The 21,017-nt window shown below is 38.8% G+C and overlaps 2 protein-coding genes across 2 annotated transcripts; both read right to left on the bottom strand.

Moving 5' to 3' along the window:
- Positions 1 to 3,836: 3,836 nt before the first annotated feature.
- Positions 3,837 to 7,350, bottom strand: LOC121537913 (homeobox protein Hox-C12a-like). The gene is made up of 2 exons (XM_041845565.2): positions 6,726 to 7,350; positions 3,837 to 5,802 (listed from the first exon to the last, which is right to left on the bottom strand). Exons 1-2 carry the CDS (start codon positions 7,339 to 7,341, stop codon positions 5,564 to 5,566), a joined length of 855 nt encoding a protein of 284 aa, XP_041701499.2. The 5' UTR covers positions 7,342 to 7,350; the 3' UTR covers positions 3,837 to 5,563.
- Positions 7,351 to 16,030: 8,680 nt separating this feature from the next.
- On the bottom strand, positions 16,031 to 20,316 carry LOC121537403 (homeobox protein Hox-C13a). Its single transcript, XM_041845041.2, has 2 exons — positions 19,576 to 20,316; positions 16,031 to 17,295 (listed from the first exon to the last, which is right to left on the bottom strand). The coding sequence occupies exons 1-2, from the start codon at positions 20,237 to 20,239 to the stop codon at positions 17,036 to 17,038; spliced, it is 924 nt and encodes a 307-aa protein (XP_041700975.1). The 5' UTR covers positions 20,240 to 20,316; the 3' UTR covers positions 16,031 to 17,035.
- Between the last annotated feature and the right edge of the window lie 701 nt (positions 20,317 to 21,017).

Genomic DNA, 21,017 nt, shown 5'->3' with positions numbered 1-21,017 from the left:
AAGTCCCGCCTTATTCTTAGAAACAGCATTGAACACTAAACACTGAGCACTGAATAACGCACAGCGCATATGCATCACTCGATATAGGCTATAAGCTTGAAGCACTAAAGTTCATGCATTGGCACACTGACTCAAATAACACTTCACGGCCTATTCAATAAGCACATGCCTGCTGGTAAAATGTTGCCTATTGTTAAAAGGAAACGTGTAGGATTATTTCGTAAAGTAGGCCTACATTGGATTTTCACTCAAGTAGAATAGTGTTCTATTTCAATAACAAATATAAGTCAACGCATCGTCTGTATTTACCAGAGTCAGAAATAAAGCACTGAATTAATCTGAATCCATTTCCGTTGTACAGCTATTAGGCTTACAGTGCAGATATGAAAGACGTTTAGAAAAGCTCAAAGTAGGAACATTTTCCATGGTGTTCAATGCATTTTACCAATGGCAAGTAAAACAAAATACAAGAAAGGAAACTAGTGAGACGTTTGTTTTTGTTGTGCTCCCAGTCGGAGACAATTCACAGATTTCTATTGCACCCAGTCAGTCAGTGTGTTGGTGCACTAGGGATCCATATAAGGTACTAACTTGACCTTCAATTTGAGCGCTGCTCCCGCCCACACGTATCAGTTAAGGGAGTGGGGGTGAGGAGAAGCTATAGAACACTCCCCACAACATTGAATAGGCCTCCAAAAAGATTGTGCACGCAGGCGTAATTTAAACAAATAACTAATACAAGCTGAGGAGCTTTGGAAGATCCACATCCAGTTTTGATTGAACAGGGTAACCGTTGGTAAAACCATGATACATGCCATGCCAAAGAAGCTGACTAAATTAATCCGCTAACAAATTCAGAAATTAACTTCAAATACACAGTTCAGGTTTAGTTCATCACAGCGTTCGGTTTGTCTGGACTAAAGGATTTAGATAAGAATAAAAGGTATCCAAGAAATGCTTGTAAAAACGAATGGGGGGGGACACTCTGGTACAAATGCTGAAATGCCAAGCATTTATGCGGGTCTAAATGGACAGCATTTTCTGATGCCATGTTATTTTGTTACAAGTATTTATGTTACACGATCGGTGTGCATGCAGACAGCATACAACCTCATATCTGCATTCTGCACATGCACGAAGAACGAAGAATGTGGTTTGATAGATTGGTCCTTCACTGACATTACCATCATATTTTGTAAGCTACATTTGAGTCAAGTGTGCCTCTTTTTCATGGCTCGGTACAATAAACCTTTTGGACCTTCATTGCATGAGTTGGCCTATGCGTAAAACCACGTTTATAACACTAGAAGTAGCATTACGCAATTTACTGGGCCTGTAACCTATCCCAAGTCGAATATGTGTTTTGGAAGTGGGAAAATAACTCAGGGAGAAAATGAAACCTGTTATGATTGATTGCCTATATGAACTCATTTGCTAAGATGCAAATAATTTTTTACAGAAAATTGTTTTTAAATATAGCCTATATCCAGACAATATGTAGGCCATATATTGCATAACATACAAAATACTTATAGGATTATGATAAAAAATAGTATGAGGTACTAGGCTAATATTGGTCTAGTAACACTACTAATATTCGTAGTACGATATACTCTCTAATGTAACACATCAAAGGCGTTCGACATTGAAGCAGCGAGAATATTCTCTGTCATATCTCTGCGTAAAGCCACTTGATATTAAACTCCAATGAAGACAAACACAGAATGTAACCCGAATATTTTAATCTCCAAATACCAGTTTTCAGTTCAAATTTGCATGTATTCACTTCTATTAAATACGATATAATCTAACAGCTTAGACTATTATAGACTATTATGTGCAACCTAAAATCAGGACCACAAGATTGCTTTGCCTTGTGCGTAAAATTCACATATTTTTCACCATGCCTTCTCCGAAATGTCTTACAGCTAAACTTATTATCGATTAAATATTATAAAACGGATGCATCACTAAATAATTATTATTCAGATGATTGCTAGTTGTGTATAGTAGGCTAGTACCCAATACACGTTCTCTCTCTTTTCAAATTTGTTTACTTTAACTATAAGCAAGTCCATAGACTGCTGCTAGAAACTAGCGTATGGGAAAAGCATTATAGTGCAATGCATCTCTCCGTTGATGACTCAATGCACCTCTCAATAGCTTGACTGTAGAAACTATGAACACATGTTAGTTAAAAGGGCAAAATCCCAAGAAGAATATTGCAGAAGAAATAAAGGAAGGAATAGTAACTATGGCAACGTTTTCCAGTTTCACCTCAATGTTCACAATGTGATGATGGATCAAAATGTGCAGCCTTCCAAATTCTCAATAAACTCATGTTTATGTTGAAGATATTGGTGAAATCCACTTAGTTCAACATAGTATAGTCAGCCAGTTTATAGTAGGCTAGTAAGCTATAGTTCAACACACACTCTTAGAAAAAAAGGTTCTGGATAGAACCAAAAAGGGTTCTATGCTTGCTTCATATATGTGACCCCTTTAAGTTCTATATAGAACCGAAATTGGATCCATATAGAACCCTTTAGGGGTGCCATATGTGAAGCAACCAATAGAACCCTTGATGGTTCTATCCAGAGCCTTTTATTCTAAGAGTGCAGTACAGTAGGCTAGTAAGCTATAGGCAAAAAGCACAAATGGCAGCAGCATCTGATGTAGGCCTATGTATTTTTTGATATACAGGGACTAATTCAGACCACTTGGCTGGTGCCATGAGTTGTTCGCCGAATCCGGCCTTCCACAGTTCACTGAAATGCCAACAACTGATCTCAATTCAGAAAAAAACACAAGCCGCCACTTTATTGTGACAAGCCCTTAATACCCAATACTTTTTATTTTCAATGATAATTATGTTTGAGAGTTATTTGGCTGATATGTGCAATGCAAACTCCATATTTTCTGTTTACCTGTCATCACCATATAGCCAGTGCATCATATTGTTTTAAAATTCCAAATGAGAGCACTAGAGTTCTTGTACACATCACTTCAACAGCGGACCACATTAATAGTTCATTGAAACAACAAGTAGGTTAAATATAATCAGAATACCCAGCCAAGTATGAGGTTCCGGATATTATAACTGGAATGTAGTCCTGTTACTGCTATTGTGTGTTCACGTCACTGTTTTATTGCATTCCAGCGGCATTGACTACCTGGCCTTTGAACTGTAAGGTGCGTTTATAATATTTAGATGAGTAAGGTACTCAACTTATGTTATGTGTTATGTGTTATGTTGCCACACTCCGAGTAGCATTTATTACAGATCTTCAAAATGTTTGTTTTAGAAGAGAAAGTTAAACAAAATAAAGCTATACGCCTAACTTAGATATATGTCGTGTATCCAAACAAGAAGTGACTCATTTGTTGTACCATTATCACATAATACAGTACTTGAAACCACAGTATAATGATGGTGGTAAGACCTTTTATTTTTATTTTTTTATTCTGTTTATTAGAAACCTTACTCATACATAGATACATTCATGTCATTTTTACTTGTATACAATACAACGTTTTAAACAACCCTCACAAGCGCAAATAAAGGAACCCAATATTGTACATAGACGAAATAAAAGAACAATAACACAATAACATAACACTATCACACTGGGAGAGGGTATCCTGAAATAGCATGTAAATAGTATCATATCGTATCATTTTATATAAACATGTCTTAATGGCTGTATGAAATCTTAATTTCATATAACCACACCCGTCGCAATGGGCGGGCCATAGGGGGCCGGGCCCGCCCCCAAAAATGCTTGTGCCCCCCCCCCCACTTGAGGGAATTTATTATTAAATATAGGTACTGTAGGCTAATAATAATTGTGCCGTGCCCTCCCATGCATTTCATATGCCCCCCTTAAGACTTAGGTCTGGCGACGGGTCTGCATATAACCCCTTACAAACGCAAATAATGGAATGCGAGATTGTATTCTACAGGACGAAATATTGGAACATTAACATAAAACACTATTCCTTGAGATAGGATATCCCCAAATAGGATGTAAATAGCATCATATCATATAATTTCCATACTTTTACAATTTGCTACACGTTATAAGGTAAGAAGAGACACCATTTAGAACATAACGAATACCAAATACAGTAGCCTACAAATAATAGTCAGCACCTCCGACCAATGCTATTATTATTATTATTATTATTATCATTATATGCATACATAATAAAGGTTTAAGTTCATATTTACTCGCCTTAAAATGCGACGAAATGTCTTTCAATCGTTCAGTTGTTTCTACATTAAAAGTTGTAAGGTACCGAGCAATTATTATCTATCATCCATTTGGTTATTTTTCACATAATCACTAACATGCTGCAAGTATCTTTCACTGCTGGGTTTTAATCCATATACATTCAATACTATAATACTGTGTGTTGCCCAGAAGTTAAAGGTTCACACCCCAGCGTTTAGATTTTGTATGTCATATATGTTTATAATACGATATTTCTTTCCACTGAGCCTATTTTTCAGTCAAGTTCTACTTTCAATTATGCCCATTCAAATGTGCACTTTTCCAGCGGCAACCGTTATTCCGGGGTCTATATCAGGTACAAAAAGTTTATTGAGAGTCTATCTATGGGATGTGCATTTACGGAGAAGACATCTACCTCTGCTTGTTATTGCAATAAGAAACTCCAACAACTCTATTGTGGAAGAATAATTGAAGAATAATTGTCAGCACAACTACGAGAACTATGATCTTTGATAGCAGCCAGCACGAACCCGGGTTTAAACAGCCACCTCATCTGTTCTGATCCAACCCCAAAGTAGTTCAGAGACGGTTGAGGAGCGGGGCCATAAAGAAGTTGGCATGGAGGTTTAGCTATCCCTAAGATCCTCTGATTTGCGGCTTGGAGTCTGACTCCTTGCCCGTGACCGTGAACGTGCCAAAACACATGGCGGGGACTAGAGAAAACAGATAAGGGTATTGTGTTTGTCTTAACCAATGTCCTTCGTCTTGAATGCACGTTAAGTTGATTCAGGTACATTGGTGAAGAATTGGCCTGATTGGTTTATCGCTCACTCTGGCCTCGTGTTTATTATATTGCTTTTAATTTAGTTAATTTAGTTTTCAAATTCATCTTCACTGGCCATACGACTAATAAGGATTATTATGCTTTTATAAGTAATTTATCAAAATAAATTATTAATTTTCAAGGGCTTGGGAATTTACTAAAGTCTAGGACATCATGCACTAATTCCGTCCTTTAGGCCTATCCGGGACGCTAGAATATCATCTCACAGTTGATAAACGTCTGTAGGCTATAGGTGTTTTACTACAACACTATGGCAGTACTATCCTGCATAACTCTGCAGATATTCTAAATTATCGCAGGAGTATCACTTGGTCGTTTTCCTTAGGGCCTACACCTAAAATCTTTCCTGAACATTTTGCACCTCCTGATGGAGATGGAGCGAGAGTAGGCTAGGTGGGTGCATGCATGCATTTATAGCAATTGCAGACAGGAGAAATACTGCATATCAATCGATTTTCCTTATGGTGCCACGTCTCTACTAAATCTAAAAGAAGGTCATAGCTTGCTCCCTCATCACCAGTCTCTTTTTCTTCATACGCCGGTTCTGGAACCAGATTTTAACCTGTTGGTCGCTGAGGTTGAGGCGGTTAGAGAGCTCCCTCCGCCGCTGTCTGGTGATGAACTCATTCAGCATGAACTCGCCCTCCAGCTCGGCCAGTTGGAGCTTGGAGTAGGGCTTGCGTTTCTTTCTGGTCCGGGTGTGCATCGGGTACCACGGGGCACCTGGAGGGGGCATACAGGAGAAGGATAAGTCACACCAGTTAGGACCACATATTAAGCTCACAGTCACCTCCAAGGCTATACTCTCCTTTCAATGTGACTTCCTGTGCTGCGCACATACACACGTGTTGTGTTACACATGACTTGTTTTGGTCTAGTCTATCTAGACCTTACTAAGTCTGAATCTTATTCGATGACATGGGGAATGTTTGTTCAGAAGCAGCAGCTGAAATTCTATGTTACCTTCTTCGAGTTTATACATAAAGGCAAAGTGACCACTAATTTACAGTAGGTTGTGTCACATGAAGTTTTACTGATGCAGTTAAAGCTACATTAACGTGATAATTAAGTATTTCCCTACTTATTTCCCCCTTTATAGTATACAGCGACAGATATTAATTATGTTTACGAGTCATTAAAACGAAACCCCTCGAAACCCCTTTCTATTCGATGCAGTCATCCACAGCGCCTCACCTCTTCAAATCACTGCACTCATTTGTTCTGCGTAATCTGTGCGTAATAGACATGTTATAACAAGCTAAATGATTCAGATAAACCAAAATGATACAATCACATCGATAAGCTTATTCAGAATGATTTGTCTCTGACTCTGAGACACATGCAGTGGCAGTAAGATTTAAGACCGTGGACTAAAATGATCTGCAGCCTAAAGTCTCCTGGTTGTACACAAAGGCTTGAAGCATGATGGAACATTTTAGGGCAACCCCTAGCGGCGTTAGTCCGCCACGCAAGTGAAGTCGCCTGCAGGCAAAAATCTAAACATGAGCATCATGATAACAAATCGCTAGAGCCAACAGCAAACCTCTGGCTATGCTGAACTATTTAATTCCTCTGATAATAAAGGAGCATTTTGGGGATTTCTAATATCATTTAACAGTGTTTGGATGAATGAGGATGGGACCCACCTCCGCCTGCAGCTATGTTGCCCGAGTGGACGGTGTGTTTTCCCGGTGACAGTAGGGTCTGAGGGTCGCTGGAGGAAGGTTTGCTGCCCTCATTGAAAAGTGAGGAGCTGGAATCGGATTCCAGAGATTGGCAGGACGGCGGGTCTTGAATGAGTTGCTCGGTCCCATAATCATACTTGGAAAAGGCACCACTGTTGTTGCTGCCCATGCCAGAGTGCATCCCGTGATCAGATGTTATGGATGATGATGTGTCCCTCGCCCTATCCTCTCGCTTTAGGCTGCTCCCGCCACCACCTGAACAGCTCTCTCTGCTGCTCGCGCTGCCGTTGCTATAATAACATTTACTCTCCTCCGGCCGAGTAATTTCACACGACCCGTTGAAAGAAGGGTTAATAGACATGGGGCTGCTAAAATAGGATTGAGAGTATCCATTGCAGGGCTCCGATGGGTTCCACGGGAGGGAGCAAACGTTGTCCCTTCTCGGGTAGGGGAGAGATGGTAGCCCCGCCAGTTGTCCCACCGAGGCTCGGAAATTCGGAAAGTAAAAAGTGTCTCCAGTGTGGATGTTTACCAAAGGTCCCACAAACCCGGGATTAAGAAGATTATGCTCGCCCATTTCCGTGGGCCCGACCAACAGCTTCTAGTTTATTGCAATCTGACATTTAACGTAGTTACATCTGGGTGTGCACCTGATTGGTCAACCTCAAGTCACATGGTCTGAGGGCTAACTTATGCTACACCTGGGTACCACCCACTTGGTCCACCTCAGACAAAAGAAAACATTAACTTCTGTATTACGGAGTTTATATGCTTTTAAAAAAATACTATAAATGTTTTATTAAATATGTATAATCTTGTTTTTCTTCTCTGGAACCCAGTAGATTCCAAACCTACTTTTCCTTTTTCTCCTCTACTGTACAAATATATGTAACTGTCCCTAGTCTCGTTTAATATCTTTATTAGCTGGCAAAAGTTTTAAAATACTATTTCTTATGAAAACGATTTATTTTCCTAGAAGGAGAAGGTGCATAGTTGTTTTCGAGCAAATTACGGTTGAATTAAATGTCATATAAAGCTGTGATGTCCCTCTTTTACAAGCTTGTTTTAAGAAAAGACTGATGCTCATTGCTGCTCTCTACTCTAGTGGCTCTGTTAAAACCAGGCGATATTCTATAAGGTTACTTTAAGAGTGTATATCTCACATAATATTCTCTCAGACACCTACGAACAACTTTTACAGATACCCCCTATAAACGATCGCAACCAAACTCTATGGGGATGGTTATAGGCCTATACCTCTCACAATTATTTTATATGAACTTTACAAGTTAGCAGAGGGAAATTAACTGATTCAATCGGTGGAGACATACTGAACCATACACATGAATTAGTTTATTTGTGGTATTATTATTCTGAAGATGCTCTGTAAGTATTTCTATTATGCATCACTTCATAGCCGTTATAATAATAAAGCACCGCTAGAGACCAATTTTATAGGAAAAATACGTTCTTATAGGCTATAGTACAACAGCAAAAAGTAATGCTTAGTCTAAGCAAAAAATAAAAATCACTTTACTTAAAAAATAATAATACACCTCCTATGCATATGATTCAGGCACGTACCCAACAGTTAGCGCATAAATTCCGATGTGGTCTAAGACTGTCAAATTGTTCAACATATACCGTCTTATAATATGCCTATGGATATATGGTTCCATATGCTTTTTCTTTCTTCTCTTCCCATATGGTCCACAGATCCTCTCATCAATTGCATTGGAGGTATCTGGAAATACTTAGACTCAGAGTGCATTCTTAGATATAAATCCTTCTAATATATAGCTTAGTACTGACACTCATGTTAATTCTTCCCAAGTTACGTAATGTTTAGCCACCGGGCAAGACCGACAAAAAAAATGATTATTTTTTTGATCTACACTTACATTACACGTCATTTAGCAGACGCTCTTATCTAGAGCGACTTACAGGAGCAATTAGGGGTTAAGTGCTTTGCTCAAGGGCACATCGATCGATTTTTCACGAAGTCGCCTCGGGAATTCGAACCAGCAAACTTTTGATTACTGGGCGAACACTCTCAACCGCTAGGCTAACTGCCCCCTCAGATCTGCAAATTTGTAATCATAAATGTATATCCCTTTTAAATTGAATATGTAATGCCTCTTGTGAGTTTTGGCTCATTGCCTAGGTTCCCAGTGGTCTATAGCACTGTTGACAATTACGGCTGACTTCTTATAGGCATACATAGGGCCTACTAAGTAAAGACAAATGTATTAATGAATGCATATTGCTCTGAATATATCAGTGCTACTCAAGTGCATGCGCAAAATTGCGCTTTATTGATCTTAAAACATGTTAGCCACTCACATTATTTTCATGAAGCATGCGTTACCATAATATCAATTTAATATCACGTGCGGTTTTACATCATAAGGATATTACAACATATATAATTGTGTGTTGAGGGTATGGTAAAGGATTATAATTTGTTACCATCCTATTTGTTGTGATAATAATACTGATGGTCTGCTATAGCGTGGATTTATAACTCTTTGTCCAAATCTATTTGACATTACGTTATGTTCAAATTATACGCCATCACAGCATAACTATGTAAAATATAAAATATCGGTAAATAAAATAAATTAGGCCTATTGACAACATTAGTTTAATAGTTGTATAACATTTTAGATGTAAATGTTAAGCGTGAGGCATTTTGTACTTGCGTGTTGAGTCTTCCAGCATAGACAAGAAGTACAGAGTGTTATCTGAGAATACTAGCCTAATTAGTATTACATAGGTCGCAGCACAATTTTCAACTCAGACGTTATTTGATGCAACCCGGACGTTATTTGATCCATCGTCAGCAGTGACAGCTGTCATATAGAACATAAGACCAGGGCGCCTCAGCCCCTAAATAGAACGAAAAATAGAAATGTGAAATTGGAGACGCTCCTTAGAATTCTTTGAGTTTTAATCTCGCCTCGTGCACTTTCAGAATTTATTCTCCAATCATTACAGACCCTTAGTAAATCTCGCAATGCAGTACAACAACATAAATGTTGTTATATGTTATGAGCCTGGCTACAGCCGTCTGTCTGAGCACTATGGGAGATCACTTGATGTCGGTTCAGTTCACAACCTCTCATGTTCTTAATTACAACATAGGAATCCATTCTAGGAAAAGTTGCCAAATCAAAAACCTTAATTACAAGACGAGAAAATGTATGTAACAATGTAATGAGAAGTCCACAACCATTTTCAAAGTAGAGCTTTAAATATCTATCTATATATTTTAAAAGTGAATCTGCATTATATATAATGGTTCCACTTTACCTCAGAGAGAATAAAGGCCACTGCGTCGTTCTGCTGCAGCAGACAATGCCACCACGCCGTCGATCCAGACCAGCTCTCCAACAAGCCCAGTTCACATTCACACTAAACGACTTCTGAATTCACATTTGATACAGACGATACCATTAGAAGCGTAGGGGAATTGAGCAACTCTCAACTGATATTCTGAGATATTCTGAGAAAATAACTAGTTTTGATAAGTCTATATTATTTTACATTTTGGGAAATAGTGGTTGTCAGTTCAAGGTCACTGTCTAGTGCACTGTCTGGAGGCTCGGGATTGGAATTGCTGTCTTGGAATTTCTCGGCCTGTCACGACAGGTCAATAGCGTAAACAAAGGTATTTTTAACTCCACTTTGATGTTGTGCAGACAGGTTGCCACGGTTATGGCCTTAAATCTTTTTAAAAGTTCCCCTCAAGGATAAGCCCTCCCTGATTGTGAACAATGGGGGGAGAACTGCAAGATTTTAAGTGTAGCCTATTTAATTCTGTCTATTTGAATATAGGAAGAAATTTCAATTTAGAAAAAATAATAGTGAACTAGATCCATAACCATTTACTTACAAATACTTACGGTAAACTGTTAAAATAAGCTTCTGTTATAAAATATGGTTATATTAAACTTTAAATTATTAATAATTAGGATTTCATATCATATGGGCTTATTGTATGGCTACAGGTAGCATATAACGAAGTGGCTTGTGTTACAATATTCGAAATTTAAACACCAGCCTATGGGTGCACATCATTTGAACTTGACGGTCAATGATGGTCAAGCGGGCAAACATTTATTTTTTGGAAGATCATTACGAAATATCATATAATTGTTGCCTGTGAATTAAAATTGAAGAAATTATAAAGTTATATAACTATTCGGCCAGTGTAATCCTGTGCATAATGACACTTAACGTGTGAATGTGTGTGTGTGTGTGTGCGCGTGTGTGTGCGTGTGTGCGTGTGTTTGTGTGTGTGCGTGCGTGTGTGTGCGTGCGTGTGTGTGTGTGTGTGGTTCTGCCAAGCAATGATCAAATTCTTTCAAAACAGCTGAGGGAATTGATTAATACGTTTAGTGGTTACAAATCAATCACAATCTATCTATGTTCAATCAATTGACATACTCGGGCATTTTACGCATAGCCCTATTGTACATAATATTATTATTCCTAATCCGTTGGAACAGCAATCAGTAGGCCTAAATAAATACCTACAAACGAATTACGCAAATAGCATAACTAACACAACATAAAACATTCATATGAATCATCTTAAAAATATTCACTGATGTGTTTAAGTGGAAAGAGTTGCTAAAACTCTCAAAATCGCTATGGGATATCGTTATGTTGGGATATAACATTAGAAATGTATAAACGCTATGGGGCATAATTGTTATGTTGGGATTTAAGAAGTTGATAACATCACCACAAAGAAACAACAATATTAATAATGAATATAGCATACCGTATAATGATAAAAACAACACAACTAAAACTTCACCAACAACAATAATAAGATCAAACAATTCAGTCAGTCACATAGACGGGTTGGTTTTTTAGGGTTGGCTTAGATTGTTGACAACATGTAAACTATATTTCGGCTCCAATGTTTATTGAAAACATAAATACATTTGTACAATGAGCACTTGTTGTCTCTCAAATACATTGTTACAGTTGTTGTTTAGCTAGCTATCGAATTTAAGACATATTAGCATAGACGTGACATTAGTCAAAACACCTAAAAACCAAAAATATCATAAATATAACAACAAAAATATAACACCGACAATAATAACAATACTATGTTGATGATAATATGAATATGGATTTAGTATTAGGCTATATAGGCCTATTGATGTTAAAAAGTAATAGCCTAATAATAATAATGTAAATGTAATAATAATAATAATTGCAAGATGCAGTATGCAGCATCTTTCATTGTATAGATGGGTTAGCTGACAATGTCACTAAAACATTGCGTGCACTTCAACAGGGCAGACGTCTGTGTGTTGTTGTGATTCTGGATAGCCATATAGCTAGCAACAATTACAATAACTCCCGCGTGGGGAATCGTAGTCGGCTAGTTTCAGCTAGTTTTATCTTGTTCTTGATACCATATCTTGTTTTGAGGTGTTTTGACTAATGTCTATGCTAATATGGCTCAAATTCACTAGCTTGCTAACCAACAACTGTAACAATGTATTTGAGAGACAACAAGTACTCATTGTGCAAATGTATTTAAGTTTTCAATAAACATTGGAGCCGAAATATAGTTTACATGTTGTCAACAATCTAAGCCAACCCTTATCAACCAACTCGTCCATGTGACTGACTAAATGAATGCAAAAATAAATCCAAGTCCCATTTCTACTTCCTGGTATTTTCAACTTGCCACCACCAGAGGTTATCAGCCGCCTTCTAAATTCTGCTTTTGCCCTCTAGAAACCTGCTCAACAACATGCTGGCTGGGGCCAGAGCCTTCTATTCGGTTGGGCCGGGGCCTGGCAGCAACGAAAGAGGCATCCACTCTATAGCCCTATTTATTATTTTAACCAGACTAGGCCTAAACATTAGCCAAAGCTTTCATTTACATTTTGAAACTTGTATCAAATAAGTATTTTTTGGTTACTTGTTGTATTCGAATCTAAAGGAAGTGTAGGACTACCTGCTATTTTCACCGGACAAAGAATTACATTTCATTTGGAGTGAAGATGTCTTGTGTTTTTGATTTGATTGGACAAAACACTACCTGCTGAAATTATCAGTTAGAATGCCAAAAATGATTCACAATATTGAGTGAATAAAATTGATATTTGTAATTTGGTTTGCCTTCATTGCAACATATTGTTTTAAATAAAGTCGTGTTTTTAATACTTGAATAGAAAGGGGGTATATTGACATCCTTAAATAAAGCACTGTGATTTACTTGTCCGTACATGACGATATCTCACGTAATCAAATAACGGATGCAGAGTAAAAATCATAGGCCTAAGTGAGGTTCTAACTATATGTTTTTGAATTAGAGTTTAACAATTGCAAAATGATACCACAATCACATCTTATTTATTATCACCATTTATCTTACCCAAAACATCATAGAACATAGCCAAAACATCTGCCAGAGAGAACAAATTAATTTGTATGCGTTAAAATCCCTCTTGTTAAATACAGCTGCATTTCCTAACACAGCAATGCAAACCGGTCATTCTGCTTTGACATACTAAGAGTTACATTTCCAAAGTTGTTCAAAGATTGCATTGTTATTGTACATGAATAACAATGCCCATAGCAGCTGAACCAAACACAGTTTTACTTTCTAGCACAAAAAATGAATATCAGTTGGCTGAAATGTGCTGTCATTTGACCAAATATGCATAAATAAAATAAGAAAAATGGCCATTACCTTTCATCTGTATACTTTGGGCGTTGTCTCACTTTCGGCATTTATCATTTATTCTCAGTCAGATAGGCGTCGGTGTTTGGAGACGTCAATGTTCTACCTGTCCTTCATGGTCAATAACATACACGCACACTTCATGATGAGTGCATGAAACCATTGGTTGGTTTTGAGTAGCACGGTGCTGTGAGAGAGAGAGAGGAGAGGAGAGAATAACCCACTTTGAGAGAAAGGTATGCTCTGTATAACACAAACGATGACACAGAAACCCAAATGTTAATGATAGGGCTCACTCAGAGTTGGTCACCAGTCAGAGATGGTCAGGTCAGTAGGATATCGGTGCATTTCCCCTTTTTATGTATTTATGGCATGTCATTAAGTCTAGCTGTCTAGACAGGGAAAAAATACCTTATTTGCCAGCAAACAAACCGTGGGCCTTTCCTGCTACGCGCGCGGAGCCCCCTGTTTAGTATTCACGCGCTGCTCTGATGTCAAGGTCAAAGTGACTGGCTGCATAGTCACGGTCAAGGGTAAAGAAGTGCCCCTGACGTCAAACACCGCTTTTATACGCTTTGCATTTGTTTCCTACAGTTTCGAAGAAGCATTATCAGGTTGATCAATGACGCATATGACCATACGTAGTCCCGTGCGTAATGGTACCTAATGTTTCAAGAAACTGAGAAATAGGCATAGTGTTATTTGCTTGATGTTTGGTGAGTGGTCCTATCTCTCTCTCTCTGTGTGTGGTGTGTCCTTTAACACCAGAAATAAACCTGGGAACAATAAACAAAATCTAAGAATATCTACAGTATATTGGTTCTGTAAAATAGGCCTAACAATGGCGGAGATGATGCTAATACAACTACTTCAATACATTTACAGAATGTATAGGTTATGGACTTAGGACGGAATTGTATAGCTTGGAATACGTGACCCAACTTTACGCAGAAATAGCTAAATTAATCGCAAAATTAATTTAAACGCCAGTGTATATGCAAGTTTTAGGCGCAAAATACTTTCTCTACATTCCTTGAGAAATTATAGCTAACATATATGACATATATAAATGACACATACGCTATTACGCATGGATACGAAAAGGTATTCAGAGGCCAATAGTCAACATGAAAAGTCAATATCACGAGTCACGAGTAACTGCCGGCAAATCATGGAGAATGTCTCCTCCGTTATGGAATGCTTCGTTATTTCTAGGGTAAGGAAAAACATATGTGGATGCATTAAGCTGCTGTAAGTCTATGGATTCAGTGAAACTGAAATACGTTACATTGTAACGGGTATGTGAACATCAGGCATCTCTTGAGCATGAACTTGGATTTAAAGAATATAGCCTAACTGTCGAAATATCAACATTGTGTGTGTGTGTGTTTTTGTGTGTGTGGTATGGAGTATTTTATTGATTCAGGGTATTGTGTTTCTTTAGGAAGGTAAGAAGACACTAAGACATTGATTGCCTACATTGTCCCCCTTTTTCCCCTCAAGGTGGCATCTTAGCTATGACCTATTACGCATCATTTATTCGTTTGCTGCTCAATACCGAACACGAGGCTAGCGAATACTGTAAGTTATTTTAGTTTGGTGGCAACATCATGAGATACTTGATAAACAAAGGCCATTCATTTAATAACATCAGTATATTGGCAGTGGATATATTTTTGTATCCTGTTGCTGTGTCCTGGTACATCTGATACGTAGGCATTTCTAATATTTACATTTTACATTTACATTTTAGTCATTTAGCAGACGCTCTTATCCAGAGCGACTTACAGTTAGTGAATACATATATATATATATTTATACTGGCCCCCCGTGGGAATCGAACCCACAACCCTGGCGTTGCAAACACCATGCTCTATCAACTGAGCTACATCCCTGCCGGCCATTCCTTCCCCTACCCTGGACGACGCTGGGCCAATTGTGCGCCGCCCATGAGTCTCCCGGTCGCGGCCGGCTGCGACAGAGCCTGGATTCGAACCAGGATCTCTAGTGGCACAGTTAGCACTGCGATGCAGTGCCTTAGACCACTGAGCCGAGTTAGAAAGAAGGAATTGGAAGAATGATCCGTGAAGACGTCGTAATCTCACATTGCAAGCATCCACATTAAACTTTGTGGAAGGGTTAATTCTCTACTTAAACAACAGCGCAATATAGGCCTATCTATACAACCTATCCTCAGTAAACGCGTCAAAGGATACACAATTGAATATTAGTATTTTTTGTCCTATGGATCTCCTAGGCGTACATGTCAATCTCATACATGTCCATCCAAAATACATATACATTTCTATTCTCTTCTATACCAACGATTCCTCAATACCAGGGCTGTTCAATTTCGGTCCTGCCTGTTGGACTGGCCACGAGGATGTCAGATAGACTACACTGCAAACTAAGTTCCACTAAATGATATGATGACTTATTATAGGCGACAGGAAAGAACGACAACCTTTAATTCATGATATTTCAACAAATAACTTTGTTTGACCAGGGAGAAAATATTGAAATCATGTTAATCGTCATCATTTATTTGTGAAACATGTCACCAGTATGTTTAAAACACCATAACACAGTGCACATAGCCTACTGCACGAAATAAAGTTACAAGACTGTCTGCTTACAAGGCGCCTGAACAGCTCCAAATGAGTTGTACTATATATAGCCTACTATAAACAGAAAACAAAAGAAAAAGATTGTGCATTTATGTGTAATATTCACTGACTTTAATTGCTTACAATCATTCAAGTTGCATGACAGACATTATCCTTCACTGATAAAGGAACACATAAAGAGTTTGAGACATTCCAATGTACAGCCCTTTCATACGAGAGAATATGAATTCAATAATAAAGACATTGCACTAACATGTATAACAATAGCAGCCTTGATTTTACCCTATTAACAAGAAAGACAGAAAGACAGAAAGACAACATATACAGCTTCTGAAATCTGGAACGGGAGCGGTTTTAAAGAAAACCATTGTATCATCCGTCGCCCCCGCAAAAACCCTTTCTATGAGTTCTTGGCTGAAGAAAATACATCTCATATAGTTTTTTGTGTAGCCTTTCGAGTTCATTGAAGTTATCGTTCTCCCTGACCGGTTTATGTCCATATTTCAGTTAACTTTCTGTTGATGGCATGATGAAAATATATTGTTTTCATCTGGCTGTCTGTTGGACGAAAAGTCCTGGAAATGTCAATATTCCTCGTGAGATTGGTTTGAGATAAAAAAAAAAAAACGCAATCATTGTGTCTTTTTGAAATACAGATATCGTTTTAAATATTATATATTTATATATGTACATTCATATAAAACAAAGTTGAACTGATTTCTCAATATTTTCACAGTTTTTAGAGCATTTCTTTCTCTAAATTGAAACAAGAGCTGTTTGTAGCATGGAGTGTGTGGACCATTGGAACTTAAATAAAATACACTGCCGAAGTGTTCTTCAGGCTTGGTTGTCCCTAAGAGGTAAATCATGGATTGAAAGATGGTGGGATGGATATCAGCTGCAGTGTAGAATGGGCCGGGAATCTATCAAGTAGTATGCATATGATTACTAGTCTTGGATTTACTGACACATTTCTTCTCTTTCACCCGTCGGTTCTGGAACCAAATGGTGACTTGGCGCTCTGAGAGGTTGGTCCCGGCGGAGATGCGTCTTCTCTTGTCTTTGGTGATGAACTTGCTGGCAGCGTACTCTTTCTCCAGCTCCTTCAGTTGGAGCTTGGTATAGGGAACCCGCTTCTTACGTCCACGACGGTAGTTACTGACCTCAGGCTGTAAAGGGACTATGTCTGGAGAGAAAGGGAGAGCTGTATTACGCAAAAACATTTCCCACCACTATTCACTAATCTGATTAATTCAAATGTATTTTATGTATGAATATGTTTGTTATGGAGATGCCAATATGTCAAAAAGGCCTCATATACATTAGATATAGCCTATGAAATTATATATGGGCAAAATTTAAACATTAAGCACGATATTTTTGGATGCACAATTGGTATTTACTTTTCTATTGGTATACTTTTTTATTTATAAGCGTTCCTCCTTGATGTTCAAATATCAGCATATATCAAGCACGTTGTTATATATATTTAGCTAGGCACGAGAGGTTTGTGAGGTTTTAGAACATATTTTCTTTGAGTTACAGGCACTCAGTGCGCATGACAAATTTGTGAACGATTTTATTTCTTCAAAAGATAAGAATCTTGATGCATAATAAAGATATGAACGACACAGAGATGGGCCTTGGGGATCGATACATCGTTTATACCTCCTTATGTACCTCGAAAAGGGGATGTAAGTATAGTATATTTTTCAGATTTTTATGAGAAAAACATGTTTAGCCTTGCTGATGTACACACTGGTGTAAAGTAGGGTACCAAATGTCATCTCTAAAACGTCCATCATACCCCAAATACTTAACGATGTTCATGTCATACTAACAATGTTTATGATATTTATAAAAATATATAAAAATATCAACAATATGTATTTCAACAGTCGACATATCATTGCGTAATTATGCAGGTATACCCTGGATGTTTGGTATTGTACTGTGATGATCCGATGAGCACTTATGCCTATGTAGCATATTTATCAAGAACCCGTTGACGCGCGCAACCTTTTGCATACATAGGCCCAAAGCGCAAACAGCTGAAGTTTGATTTATGTTGGGAATTGGGATTTGACTTGAGCTACCTATAGCTATGAGTTAGGACTCTCTGGCTTGCTCAAAAAGTTGCCATAACAGACCCACAGGCTACACATAGACTGTATGTGTGTGTGTTTGTGTGTGTTTGTGTGCGTATGTGTGAGTGTGTGTTTGTTTGTGTGTGTGTGTTGTGCGTAAATCGCGCGCGTGTGTGTTTTTGAGAAATCTCCTGGAAAAGGAGGCAAAATGGCGTGATGGGAGAGCTAGCTCGGGCAACAATTAAACTCATTCGTGTCCGAAATGCACATACACGTTTTACCAAGACGATAAAACCTTGTGGTAAACTAAGCAGTCTAGTAAACACAGTGTAAACAGCATACTGGACGCTTACGGACCGGGTATTCATTATCAAATATCAGACTAGGCTATGTGGCCAATACAAAAGGAAAGCTTGTCCTTCAAAAAGCCATTGGATTATAAGTATTTATGAAATACTTATGCAACACAGTATTTGAGTCAGATATTAGATGCATAGGTCATGGGCGAATGGAACATTGATTGTCAAATGCAAAACGCGCCCTCCCGCAACATTGGGCGCTGTTGACAAAGATTCGGCAGAGATTTATTGGCATAATCCAAACAGTAGCCTAGCTTCCATTTGTAATACAAGCGGCAAATTATAATACAAGCGGCAAAGGTATGTTGTTATGCTGCTGCATGACTGACTACCTGGTTTAAGCACTATTGCACTTATCTTGTGACTTGTAAACAACAAAGCTGAAACGAACTGTTTTGTTTCTAAATAGTTTCTACAATGTGTCATGCGCGTTTATAGTGTTTATCACCAGATACATAAAATCACACGGGGTAAGCTATTTTCTCTGACGATACATTTTTCAGCTGTGATTTCAACTAAAGCACAAACCATGGTGTTGAGTTGAATTGAAGGACGTGACATTGATTTCTGCATATTGAAGCAATCAGCCTCATAACCAACCAACCGCGCCAACACTCCCCCTGTAGTAGAGGACCCAGTGGATGAAAATAGCCTACCATGCCTGACTGTCATTTTCATTACGCTGTGAACATTTCTCCAACCGCGCTGTCCCTCAAGAATTTATTAAAGGGATGCTATACATTGTCGTTTATATATCACTCTACACATAACAATTGACATAAAGGCTTAGCTATGGCTTTGGTGTGACACATGGTAAATTATAAGGCAACATTATGATAAGGAAATCATTGCATTTCATATAGAAGACCCTATGTAATGATAGGTAATAACAAGGGGGGGAGTTACTAGCACAATCATCAATAACACTTCTAAGCTAAACAAAACTAAGGACACTGCTGCAATTTCACCCATTCTATAGACATATATATATATATATATTAAACATGTTTAATTTCATACCTGGAAATTGTGATTTCCAAAGATGAGTGGACTGTGTTTGCTCCTTGGAACAGTACACCTGCCCATCCCAGCCATTCGACAGAGCCCAGTGCTGGTAGCCCTCCATAGGAATCAACGCGTCGTGCCTGGGTTCAGGGTGGCTTATCCCGGGAACCACTGACATATCTAGATATCCAGGAACCGCTTGGTATGAGCTAGCAAAACTGGGGTAGAAGGCAAACTCTTTCGCCCTGCTAGACAGCTCTTCGGTGGGCAACGCGGTGCTGGTGGGGTCGGCATATTTCTCTGCAGGGTGGTACGAGCAGGGCTTCTGCTGCAAGTTCACGTTGTGCGAGTGAGATAACCTACAACCGTAATAAGGATTTCCAAACGGATAACCATAGCTCAGAGATGGACTGGAGGATGTTTGGGGAGCAGGACACTGTCGGCCGGTGTCTGGGGAAGATATATCCGAGTACATAGAGCCCTGGTGGGTCGCTATAGTGCCAGAATGTCGTCCCAACGTGGGGTGCGACATCAGGTCTCTGCAATGGCTCGCGGGGCAATTCCCGCTCAGTCCCTCCATTGTTTGGCTTTTATTCGGATTATTTTCATTCGGGCTTTTTTCATAAACGTACATCAAGGTGTCCGCCCAGCGTGGATGCAGAACCAGTGAAGTTGTCATATCAGGGGTTGCCGATGCTTTTTAAAAGTCGACTACTCCAAGACGGACACCTCATTTCCAACTACATTTTACGCGAGCGCATGCGCAACCAAGACCCCGTGTGTCCAGTTCGTTATGGTTCTGGCACGTGATATGCTAACGAGCCCGAAGAGATTGGAGCTTGTGAGTGGGGGGAGAAAAGCCCTATAAACAACTAGCAGCTCAAGTTTCATCGCTTCTTTCTGGGGAATACAGGGTCCTATCATTGGCTGAAGTCACCTACACGAACATCCTTAAAGGGGAGGTTGGAAACCTTAGGCGAAGAAGGGGAAACGAAAACAACCTGCAAAGTTTGGCCGACACTGGAAAATACTAACCTGAAGTAGCGGCAGGTAGACTAGCGGTTAGAGTGTTGGGCCGTTAACTGAAAGGTTGCTAGTTCGACTCCCCGAGCGGACAAGTTGAAATAATATGTCGATGTGCCCTTGAGCAAGGCAATTAACCATAATTGCTCCAGTAAGTCGCTGTAGATAAGCGCGTCTGCTAAATTACTTAAATGTAAGTAAACATTTCATTACTGTGCGTGACGATAAATATTGTTATTATATAATAAAATAATATGCAAGTCTAGGCCTTTTTACATTTATACTAAAGGAAACCATCTTGCAGCACATTTAATTCGCTTCAATGCGTGACAGTGTGCTGGTTTCATTAACAAATGTAATGTTCCATACAGTTCTCTCTTTTGGAGTCAGTGTTGAAAATGTTTTGGCTGCATGACGATTAAGATGCACATTCA

This window comes from Coregonus clupeaformis, chromosome 24 (assembly GCF_020615455.1).
Source record: "Coregonus clupeaformis isolate EN_2021a chromosome 24, ASM2061545v1, whole genome shotgun sequence".
NCBI lineage: Eukaryota > Metazoa > Chordata > Actinopteri > Salmoniformes > Salmonidae > Coregonus > Coregonus clupeaformis.
The sequence above is the reverse complement of the archived record's forward strand: the minus strand, read 5'-3'. Positions and strand labels throughout refer to the sequence as shown.